A 12,734-nucleotide genomic window follows, 5' to 3' on the forward strand; every position below is an offset into this window, starting at 1 on the left:
TCTTATCTTCCACAGCTTGTGCCAGCTACCCCAGTACCTCCTTTCTCTACATAATTCTGTATCATTAAGTTATACGTAGAAAAATACAGACTTTCTGCAGCAGACTCCTGTAACGTGAGATTAGATGTGCACATATGAACACACCTAGATGCACAGCTGTTCTTACTCAGCTAATGCAGTCAAATCCTTTCATATTGTTTGCTCTCACATAATTACATAATCTAATATATATTTGGAAAAAGACCTTGAATTATGTGTGGAAAATACTTGCCTGAACAAGTAGCTGAAGACAGTAATTTGGTACCTATTCAAAGCATTGAGCATGTTTGCTCCTTCAGAAACACTACGCAGCTTACACTACTCAAAATTGTTGTGGCAGGATTTTCTCCAACCTGACATAAGATAGCTAACAAACAATTGGAATAAGTAAGACTTAGAATTATATTTACCTGATTCTCTTGTACGAACATGGGTCCATCCACTAGATACTGATCCTCCTTCATGTGAGGCAACCACCCTATAAAGGTATTCTTCAAAGAATAGAGAGAAGTATAGAGGAGGGGGGGAAAACAGAAAGAAAAATAAAAACCACACCACCCTGAACTTGGTAATACATTAATACAGAATGGAAAAAAAATTATGTATTTCATTTAAGGACCCAACATGTTACCTGTAAATGGTTGTAGACCACTCTCATAAACACTCTGCTCTTTTCCTCGGTATACTAGGATGGAGTCATTTCCCCTGCAGTTAACAGCACTGTCAGTTGATAGGCATCCATCCAGATTGACTCTGACAGCACTGCTGGACACAGATGCCAAGTTAACGACAGCACCTCGTGTAAATTTAACATCCTTCATGCAACCACCGAAACCTAGCAAACAGTAAGGGATTAGTATCACATAAAGAGCCTCAGTCATTAATTAAGAATCACTTTTGTTCCTTTCAGTCCTGTATTTTCAGCGTTAAAGACTGTAATGTGCGTATGTTGACTTCCAGCACGGCATTCTGTCCCCACTTTCAAGATACCAAGCTGGTAAAAATTCCTGGTATTCTGGTGTTGGGTTCCTGCCTTACTGAACTATACTTTTATTGTTATCAATCCCATCCTGCAAGGAAATAGCTTTCTGTTTTTTCTTCTGTCACTTCTCTCTTTCAAATTACTACCATAAAAGCAATTCTGAGTTTGAAAATCAGCTTTCTGCTGCTTGCTAATATTTTGTCAATATACATACTTCCTCAAACTAAGAGGACTATGTAGATTAAAAACATAATTGACTTCAGGACATCATGGAAGTGTATCAGTTTTTCCTAATGGGAATATAACTGGTATGCTGTTTACAAACATACTCTAAAACCGTAACCTCAAACTGTTCATTTATGAGGGAAAAAAACCCTTAATTTTATATTTATTTCTATATATACTTATAATATTATTTCTGTGTGTGAAACTTTCCTATCAACATTACAAATGTTAAATTAGTTACTTGCAGTAAAATCAACGCTAAAAAATTCAGAATGCAGTTAAAATTTCTATATACTCCTATGACTTAATTTACAAATAAATTAACAAAGTCATAAAAAATAGTTCTCAAATCTGAGTACAGTGATCAGTGTTTAACATAAAACGAAAGTAAGCACTAACCAAACTGAAGACTTCAATTCATTGAAGAATTATCTTCGTAAATTAAAAATCAGCCTCTCAGATCAGTGCTCCTTTTAACCTTTGTGAAAGCACCGTATTTACACCTTATGTACTTTTATTGTCTTTATTACTGCAACATGGCAGATCACAGTAACACCTGCCTTAGCTACCTGATCTGAGAACCTAATATCCATACATAGTTCATTCAAAAAGAAAGGAACACTGAAGTTAGACACCCATTTTGAATAACCCTCTAAAACACCTCCTCTCTCTATTGTGTCTAAATTCCACAATGCTAGAAATTTAGACAAACTGCTCCTTAAAATTAATACATCCTAATTTAAGCCTAACTCCTACTCCACAGTGATCTGCTAAATTTCTTAGGCGGTTTGTGGCAGAGGAAAGAATTAGTCCCAGTCTGCACGGGCATCTAAATCATCAGACAAAATGAACAGTTTAGTTTGTGATAAGATGCATACCTATTGTAATATATTCTTTCTAGCATCTTTTTAGCTGCATTTATCACCGTTTGAAGATTTCTGATCTTGCTTACCCTCAGGTAGCTGCTAAATAATGACAGCGCAAATTTTCACAAATATTCCTGCTAGCTCCCTTCCATCTTGCCCTCTCAGGAGGGCATGTGATGGGTCATGCAAAGGCCCTTTACTCTTAAAGTTATAACTAACATGGAGGTGGGAGGAGGATATTTATCCCATACTTGCTGTGAGGAAAGCAATATTCCTTTATTCAAAATTAACTACCAAGCAGCCATGAACTGAGAAAACCTTTTGTAAGTATTATTAAAGTGGGAGGGTCTCCGTATTTTATTATCACACCACTGCATCATTATAGTCCTAAATAAAAGTATGCTTAAAAGCTGTAATGACTAAACTCACTTATCTAAATCTACATCTAGAAACACACAAGAATATTTTTATCTTGAAACACTCTGAACATAAATACACAGCCACCATCTTATTTTGCAGCATGAGGAGGAGGCTTGGTGAAAAAAGTAGTGTTTATTGATGTGCCTCAACTCGCACTTCAGATATTCACTCTAGACTTTATTTTGCCCTAGATTCTTTGATCACAGATCTCTTTGCTGCAGGATCTGTGAACACATCCACTCACGAGGCTGTACCATCTGCTACTAGGCAACACTGACACAGTACCACCGGCTAGCTCTTTCGGGCCATAAATATTATGCACCCAGACCTGGAGGAAGATTATAATATATGCGATACCTACAGCTGGAGGAATACTTAAAACTATATTTTAGAGCTATCTGTCAATGCCAGTGCATGGATTTGATGCAAACTATTCCACAGTACTGAAGCTGTGAAATCACAAGGCTTCAGTGCAGCTCTTCAGAGCTTACTTGAATGCATGCATTCAACGTGAGTTCATGCATTCAACGCCACTTACTCCCCACTAATCACTTCCTGACAGCTACTTATTTGCCCACAGTATCTGAAAAATACACCATGACCGATGAATAGATTTGTAAATAATGAAAAAACATACCCAAACTGTAAACAGAGCTAACAGACACCTCACGTGTCATACAGTAGATCCCTTTGTGGAGGCCACTAGTATCAGGCTGTAATTAATGCTCCTCTCTTTTCCCTAGAATTTTGACCAGAACAGAAGGATCACAGTGATAGCTAAAAACATGACCGCTTCCCCTTCTTCTGATAACATGGAAAACATCACAGTAACAGCCAAAATCCAAATTCACGGGTTTATACTCAATTTTTTAGACCAGAATCAGTACCACCTAAAAAAGGGCTAATAAACTGTCAACTATTCTTCCATGTGGCAGCATCCAGCCTCCTTACAGTGATTTAAGCTATGTTTACAGTCTTCTACTGGTTTTGTATTCCAGATCTGCAGATCACAAATAGATAACACGAAACAAATTTATCTAAATTGGCTTTCTCTGAAGATTTGAGAACTTCTGTTTGGGCATCTCAGATGACTATTTGCTACTCTCCAGTTCCTCTCCTATTAGTTAGATTGTTTCAGATATCAATGGGTTGGAAGAATTTTTATAGCATTACAGAGGAACCAGGACTAAGTAAAGCTAGATGGGTAGGAATAACTGGTAGCTAAAGAAGCAATGGGTGGGAGGAAAAAAATCATGTTACATATTCATGAATTTACACTATCATCAGGAAAATGTCCACCTTGTACATTACACCAGTTTTTGAAAAAATGTATCTTCCTCTTGGTGTCATCTTACCTTGTTCTAAGCCCAACTCTTTACAAAAATTCTGAACCTCAGGTGGGATTCCTCCTATGTAGACGGGTGAGTTTACTTTCAGCTCCCGAACACGGGGTTCAAGCATCTGCTCTCTCAGTTCATTCATACTTGCTGAAACTACAGAGCCCTCCTTATTCACAGTGACTTCGTTCCACTTTCCATCACAATAAGACAGTCCTATCCAGAGATCCACTTGTGTAAAGACAATGCCCGTTTTTAAAAAGATGTTTAATATTCCACTTTTCAGTTCAATCTATATATTTTAAACAAGAAAAAAAGATTTTGAAGAAGACATCACATACGCAGCAACAACAGACAGTTATTTTACAAAAATCATCAAGGGAGTCAACAAACAAGATCAATGAACAATGAATGTTTATGTTCAGGATAGCAGAAATTACAATAAAATTGTTTACACAAAACATGCAAAATATAGTGCGTAGGAATGTAGGAAAATATAATCTGGTTTTTTTGACAACTGACTGGCACTAATGTAACTAAATAAAAAGAAAAGAGTGAATCGGGACTGTTTTGCTTTTTTTTGAGAATGAGAAAACATTATTTTATCTATCAACTCATTTTTTAGAAGAATGTAACAAGATAATAAGGAAATGAAATGTCAGACTTGATTAAGGTCTTTTTAATTGGCTGGTGAACTCAATTTCAATTTTTTCCAGCATACATTGATTCTTACATTCATACATTTTGTCCTTATTCTTCTAAATCTTGTAAAAACATAATTGGTTTTGTATGTGCTTTTTGAGATAAATTTTACTTAAATTTTTCACTCCAGAAGTTTCCAAATGCTTTACTACAAGACTCTTTATGCCAGCTGAATGGAACACCAGTGGGCTGAGGCTGTAAATTGACATGTATAAAGCACTAAACATATAGGTGTTGAACCGGTAGTTGAAAAATATGGATACATAACACATAGGTGATGAACGGGTAGTTGAAAAATATGGATACGTTCAAAAAAAAGGCATTACTGTTCCCATGCCAAAATCTTATTAAGTTAAATAAACCCTACAGATTTAATATAAATGCTTATCACCAATGTACACAAACTGACGTTTTTAGGTTACGGATAACATTACAGTATTTGTAATTGGATTAGATTTCCTTAACAGGGACCCCAACTGAAGAAAGAACGCAACGGTTGAGATGTCACAGGCAATACAGGTCCTGTTCCAGAGTGGGTCCATACTTTTTCCCATTTCCAGGAGTTCAGAGACCTTCATAGCTAAGGACTCTACAATCCAAGTGAAGGACTGATCATAGCATCAATGCTGACGAGTATAGCTTGAAAAAGCAGTCCATTGGACAAGTCACCATTCTCCTTCACTGATGAGAATTAATATGGAGCACACTGTGCTGGTGTGAAGAAAGCATTCAGCTACATGACTACAGTAATATGCCAGCAAGTCTGCCAGACGTGGAAACTGGAGAGAGGGCATGGTGTTTGACAGAGGGTCACTACTCAGCACATCCCTCTTCCAATTTGCTCATCTCGGCATAGTCTTAGAGCAGGCAGTGAATAATGCTTGTGCTTTTTGCGTTGACCTAAACTGACATTTAGAATGCCCAAGTGCAGCTAAAGATAGAGGACCACTGTTCACTTTGAACTGTTCTACATGGTGAAGTTAAAAAAAAAAAAGAAAAACTGAAGTCCTGCATAGATCTATCATTCTCTCTGTATTGAGCATAGGCTGAGAAAAACAACAGATAAATTGTTTCCTTCAGATAAAATTCTAGGACCACTTAATGAGCTTGATTGTTAATCTGTCTTTGGAAAATATATTATTACTTTAAAACAAAAACGGATGAAGATCATCTTATTCCGCCAGACATCTCAGTTACCACCTCTCAACAGAACAAGAGCATTGTATCACAGCTCTAAACCTGAGCAGGTTCTCAGTTTAATGCATAAAAGCATACTTGCTTTTCAGAATATGGGGTAAAAATATTAATACTATTCCCTCTGCACACAATTCTTATTTTGATATACCTGAGCCTGTCAGGTTGGAATTAGGAAAGCCAAAGCTTAGCCACAATCTGGAAGAGTAATTATGGCTTCATGTCCTTTGAACTGGGAAGTCTTTCTGAGATTCAGGAATACAAGCAGGGATAAGCAACGGACTTCAAAAGAACTTGGCAATGACAGTCAGTCTGTGAGCCCTTTGAAAGAAAAAGTACGTGGTGTTGATGTTGATCCATTCTTTCCAGTTTCAAGGTTAAATCAATGAGGTTAAAGAGATGTTCTGTACTGGTACTGGCCCTGTCCAGACCTGCCAGCCAGAGAGCTGAGGCCCAAAACAGACCCCTGAATAGCCTACTCAGAATCAGTCACTCTAATGGAAAGGGAATCGGAATCTCTTCCTGACACCAGAGAGAAATCACTAGTGACCAACAGGAATATCACCTTCACAAGTCCCACATGAGTACTAGTCACTTCTTTGCTAATAAAAAAAGATTTCCAATTTGAGTTCTCAAAACACTCATTTCACACCCCTCCTTAGTTCCATCACAGCTAATGCTTTCATCTTGGATGCTGGTTATTTTACTTCATGCAGCTATTCAACAGTGCGATTCTTTTGCAAAAAAAAAAAAGTTCCTGCAGGTCTTCTTTCTTTGCAGCTTTGCAGAAGCAAATCAGCTACAATGTTGTGGAGCTGGTGCCAGTGTTGCACATAAGATTAACAGTGCTTGGGCTTTTGCTGCTCTTCTAAGAGCTCAGCATCAAAATCAGTAATGCAGATTCTATCAGCAGTCACAGTACCTTCTTTCAGTCACAGACTCATGAGGAAACACGTGCCAGAGTGAGAGCTAGTGCTTCATGCTAGTTTACCTGGTCACAGTTTGCTCATAATTATTATGCCTGGATCCAAAGAGAATCAGATTGACCTCTCTGGCTTGAGTTAATTTTCAGGGCATGGAAGAAGTGACCTTTACACACAGCACCTTTCTAGGTCATAATTTTGTCTTGGGCAGAAGACAAGACAGTCTTCAGCTGTTGGTAGCAGGCCAGCCGTGTGTCTTGCTATAACCATTCCAAAACTATAAAGCTAATAAGAGAGCTGTGACCTATGCAAAGGGAAGGGTCAGGGAATATAGTCTTACAACGGCACTCAGGATAAGCAGTATAGCTTCTAATCTGTTTTGCAGTTGAAGTGTCTCCTGACCAAAGCTCCTAACAAAGACATCATAGCTCATGCGCAACATGCTACACACCTCATTTTCACTTTCTATTAACCTTTTTTTGTGAGCTCAAGTGTACGGAAAAACCTTCTGTCATCATTATGTTTGTGCAGAACACAAAGCTGTGAGGGCTGGAAAAGCATGTGTATACCCATCCTCTCTAAAATTCCTCATCTTAAAGCTATGGAAATGTTGAGGTCAGGAGTAAAGTGAGATAAAAAAAAATTACTTGACTTAGGTCAGATGCTAAGAAAAAAATCTAATCACAGTTTTCAGCTAAAAACTATATAAATATAAAACTGCTAAAATTCTGGAAGTATGAATAGAGAAGGAAAGTGTTTTGTTTAACTACTTCATGCTTTTTGACTCCATTTCAATTTAGTTAAGTTCCCTTCCTCCTTTACAGTCAGAATCTATTTTCTCATATTTCTGTCGGTCTTTCGCAGAGCAAGAGAAAGGAAAAAAGATCATACACTGAAAGAATCTCCAGAAGAACCCAAACCCCATGCTTGTCCCTGTGAATACTGTTCATGTAAATAGTGCACCTGAACTGTGAATTACACACAAGTCTTTTCAGGACGGTACAGCAGGGTATGCATAGGATCTTATGCTATTAGCGCATGATTTTGGTCATTACTTGAGGCTAAAACTGAAGTAATAACATGTAATTAGCAAGACTTGTTATTGGAACTCATAATTTTTTTAACTAGGGCTGCTTGAAAAAGAGGAAAGTATCAGGTCTAGCAGAATTCAAAACCTAGGAAAAAATGATGTGCTGGAAAAGTCAGTAATATAAAAAGTAAATACAGAGTAAGTTATAGCTGACCTGAATAGGAGAAAAATATATTTACATGTTTTAGGTCAGAAGTTTAAAAGAAAAGGGACATTAGATATAATGCCATGCAATAAAACAGGCTGTGACATGACAGCCATTAGCAAAACAGCTCTATATTAATAAATAAATGAATGAAAACCAATAAAAATGCAGAAAGGGCAGATAGGGTCATAAAGAGTAACAATCAAAACTCTAAATGTAAATCATTGCTTCTTGGACCAACTGAAGAGATATTACTCACAATGTAATCCTCTGTAATAACTACTAGTTGGTGCTAGTAACTATAGTTTGACCCACTAAGCAATGGTGACCAGTCTAAATACATTCAGAATTCTTGGGGGAAGAAAAACATGAAATTCCAGAGCCATGTAACTAATTTAAAAAAAAAAAATTAAAAACTACTACTAACACATTGAACCTTAAATAAAATATTTGAAAAGATGGAAGCACAAATACTTCTGGGCACAAACCAGTCTTACTTAAGACACCAAACTGAATGTTCATAGGCATTGTCTGTCAAATTTGCCTAATACAGGATTTGTGCAGCTTCCTCTACAGTGTTGGGAAAAGCGACAGGGATGAGATGGGCTTAAGCTGGACCACTAATTTCCATCTGTATGTTTCAAATCAGAATGAAGAAATCAAACTGATTATAAAAACATATATATACATTAAAGAGAAAGGCTTACTAGGATACAGGACAATTTCCGTCACAAACTTTCTGATTTACAATTTTACTAATTTTGTTCTAATGCAAGAACTGGGAAATTGGGTGACTCTATACATTCCCAGGAATGAAGCAAAAGCTTTTAATATACATCTTTTATTCTCCTTTCTAATCATTTTTAATTCAGCAAAAAGAATAAATCTGCTTTTCATATATTGAAAGCTTTCTTATTTATGATATAAATAACACAGATAACTTCTTCTGAGCACTAGCTGGAGTCTTCTGGCTCCCCTTACACTTTGACATGCCCAGCATTTCAAACAAGTAAACCACAAAAAAACCTTCTGGTTTGAAATTTCATTAAGAGCTGGACATATCTTAGCAGACAAAACTCACAGGTCAAATCTTAACATAGTTATTTGTATTTCTGAACTTACTGCAAGATAATCTGGGCCGTCTTTATTGTAAACAAACAAAAGCAATCCATTCAGTTGATCTGTTCTAAATTTGAACGAGATCTCAAACTCCAGCCCACCACTGAAAACACTTGAATGCAGTTCCAGGAACCCTTGAAAGAAAGTGAATACATGCATAAGTTAATCAAATGTATAAATAAATAGGTTCAAGAAACTAAAAGCAAGATTCTAGGTGCTAGTGCCTACTCTGACATGAAACACTTGGGTTTCAAGATTAAGGTTTACCACTTTATTGTTCACACATTTGTAAAGGACAGTTATCTATAACGTACTGCATCAAACCAGACTGGTGCAATGTCCTAAATTTTGCTACCAGGCATATTTTTGATACATTATAGGCATCTGTGTCTCTTCAAAAGTGAAACTTCACCTTTCACGTGCATATCAAATCTGCATACAGTTACAACAGCACTACCTGTCTGTGCATGCAATTCCTCTTTCATGCGATAGTCTTCTGTAAACCCAGAAACCAAATTTTAAACCATCTAAGATTAATCTTATATAACTAAAACTGCTTTGAAAAGCAGGTCACTGCAGTACTTTTGATACAATCATCTTTTATATCTCGAGAATATACTTGGCTAGTGCAATAGTACAGCAAACTACCTTTGCCAAGAAAATGTGCTCCTTCAGAGAGGACAATGGGGCATCCTTCCCAAATATGATAGACGTTGTTTTGCTCTTCAGCATCCTGCCAGTTCAAAGATTCCCAGTTTTCATAGGGAGTATGTAATTTTTTCAAAAATATCTCACTGAGACACCCCACAAATCCTTTCTGGACAATCATCTTCATCCCTGTAAAAAAATAAAAGTTTTTTAAGCCAATCACCTACAACCAAACACAGGGATTAATTTATGTTTTATACATGATCACCCTATCATATACGTCCATGTGTGTATTGATAACCAGCCATCAGTCACTTCATAAAGTTGGTCTCCCAGCCAAGTCAAGATTTCTGAATGGGTCTAGTGACTAAAGAAAGTAGCTGCTGCTACGTAGCTAGAAATCATTGAAGTCTTCGAGATTTTGCATACAGATACTTTCAAATCAACAGCATAAATCTACTCCATGAAGATTCCAAGGAATTTTTTTCAGGTTTACCCTCTTTAAACAAAACAATAACGCACATATTTCTGGTTTTAGTAAAGTGACAGAGAAGGAAAGAGGGAATTGGGCTCTAGTGTCCCTCATATCAAATTATCAACTAGATTTCACATCCTTACCTATGGTGGAAACACAAACTTAACAAACAATTTTGCTTTTCGGTTAATATGAAAAAAACAAGAGCCTGGATATGAATCCAGTGAGAACAGCTGGTTGTATACTATTTTTTTTTATGCAGTCACCCCTCTGTTCCCTGATGGCAGAATAAACACTCAGCATATATATCAAGTTCATATATGAAAACATATGTTTATTGATTCTTCTGGAAGCCAGCTACAATCCAGCTCCACATAAATACAACTGTAGAATACAGATATATCCATAGACCATGGAGTTCAATGCAACAATCCCTGAAGAATACAAACTCGCACCAAAAAAGGTCAGTGTTGTATCCCTGCATGCAGGTGGGATGCACAACCCTGTGTTTAAACTAATAAAAACAATTTGTATGTGCATTTTGGAAAATAATTTGGGAATCTATAAACTAAAACATACCCGTAAGTTCCACATGCATACCAGTTCTGTGCATAAAATTCATTACAATGTACACAGACCTCATACACTGTTTTACTGCTGATGAAATCAGCTATATAAATGTTGCAATCTAACCTGAAAGGTAAAATTCGAGAAACATACTTATTTTCGATTAAAACAACTATGTAAATAATTAGGCAAATTAAGTAATGTCCTTATGTTTCTGACACAATGTCAATACAGCCTACAGCACTGGAAAAGCAGTTAAGTCAGTGCCACTGTATAGGATTCGTTATATCACAGTCATACTCACCTACATCCTTTCTTACAATAGTATAACCCTGTGGAAGTCCTCCAACAAAAACTCCGGTGTTCTCTCCAATAATGGTGCTGCCACTAGTAGCTAAGGAGGAACCTGGACAAAATAGGTTATTAGGCTTGTGTTCAATGCTTTCAAGAATTTTCAATCCAATAACAGAATATCAGTGTTTGATAAAAGCTGCTAATGTAATAGAATATCCTAATACTTTTCCATACATATCCAGGAAATATTTACAGCTCTGTTTTACAGAATATCATCAACACAACCATAGATTCACAAGCACAAAAAGACAAACTCCTCCCACTTAGTATTATCAAAGATTCACAGCAGACAGATCCCTCAGATGCACAGACAAAACAGTAGCGATTTTGTCAGAAAATTGAGTGATTTTTTGCTGTGTGGATGAATAAAGGTAGTTGAAAAGTGAGCAATACCCTGAGTGATACCAAAATAATAAAGCAAAATGGAACTGAAGTTATTACCTGTGTATTGACCATCCACTGTGATGTTGCCCAGTGCTTGAATCCGTGTAGCAATTATTTGGTGCCAACTGTTATCATTGTACTCCTTCCCACCATCATTAGTCGGAGTGACTGCTACAGCAGATCCCTTTTATTAACAGAAGAATCTGATTTAGAATGTTATGATGGCAAGATTTAGAATTACACCTTACTGTTTATAACACACCGTGGTACACAACACACAAAAAAAGACAGAAGTCCTTTATTTAACTTCTTTTAGAATACTGAAAGATGTTTAGGACTGATTTCCCCACTAAATTAACCTTCTCAAGTAATAAATGAGAGATCAAGGATCCAGTTCAGTTTCAATTAAAAATAGAAAACCTTATGTAGTTCCCCTGATAAAGACAAGGATGAGGCAGAAATTATTGAGGGTCATGTCACTCAGATTTTGAGTTTTGGTTTTTTTACTTATATATTAATTAAGTCTCTGTTTAACTACTTCATGGATTGCTGTGGGTTTGAAGTTTATGGCCATGACTCAATATTCCATCTGCAGAAAGCAACTGTATATCAGGATTGCTGAGTGCAGCACCTACCTACAGGAAGAGACCCCCAAAAATGTATTTGTAGGACAGTGTATATGTTCTGTCTCTGTTAACGTGGCATCAAGAGGACTTGAATTTTTAGGCGAGAGTATAATACACTTAGGAAGGAAAAGGTCATACCAAGAGATTTAGAAAAAAGAAAAACAAAACAAACAAAACAAGGTAGTTATTGAAGATGTTTGCACTGTCCAAGGGATGTCTGTAAAAGCGTTTTGAAATTTAACTAGAATTTTTACCTGGTTTTGTTAAAAAAAAATTATGAGGGGGTGGAATTTAGAGACATCCATGACAAAATACAGAAAAATCTTTTCTGAATTACTCAGCAAGAGGAACATAACAGATGCAGTTGTCAAACCAGGTCTCAAGACTGTAAACAACCAAAGTATCTCATACATTCTTATAATGATGCAATAAAAATAAAATTAATGTATTTCAAGAATTTTCACGAGATCTATATCCAAATAATCTTCTAATTTCCCAACAATTCCTGTAATATTGTATCAAGATTTTATATTGTACTTAAACCATCTGGAAACTCAAAGTTATTCTGCTGAATTCACAGAATAGAGTTGTCCTATGTATCAGGCATATGAATGGAAAAACATTTCTTTGCATAGCCA

General features: G+C 36.5%; 1 protein-coding gene across 1 annotated transcript in view; it reads right to left on the minus strand.

Annotated features, from left to right (window-relative positions):
• Positions 1-12,734, minus strand: part of USH2A (usherin) — a 390,339-nt gene that overhangs the window by 230,911 nt on the left and 146,694 nt on the right. Inside the window, exons 22-28 of the mRNA XM_055725922.1 lie at positions 11,528-11,654; positions 11,037-11,138; positions 9,691-9,879; positions 9,046-9,176; positions 3,888-4,161; positions 671-874; positions 450-530 (exon numbers count right to left, since the gene is read on the minus strand). Of these exons, the coding sequence (XP_055581897.1) occupies positions 450-530; positions 671-874; positions 3,888-4,161; positions 9,046-9,176; positions 9,691-9,879; positions 11,037-11,138; positions 11,528-11,654 (1,108 nt within the window). The remainder of the gene's footprint in view (positions 1-449; positions 531-670; positions 875-3,887; positions 4,162-9,045; positions 9,177-9,690; positions 9,880-11,036; positions 11,139-11,527; positions 11,655-12,734) is intronic.

This window comes from Falco cherrug, chromosome 13, assembly GCF_023634085.1.
Source record: "Falco cherrug isolate bFalChe1 chromosome 13, bFalChe1.pri, whole genome shotgun sequence".
Classification (NCBI taxonomy): domain Eukaryota; kingdom Metazoa; phylum Chordata; class Aves; order Falconiformes; family Falconidae; genus Falco; species Falco cherrug.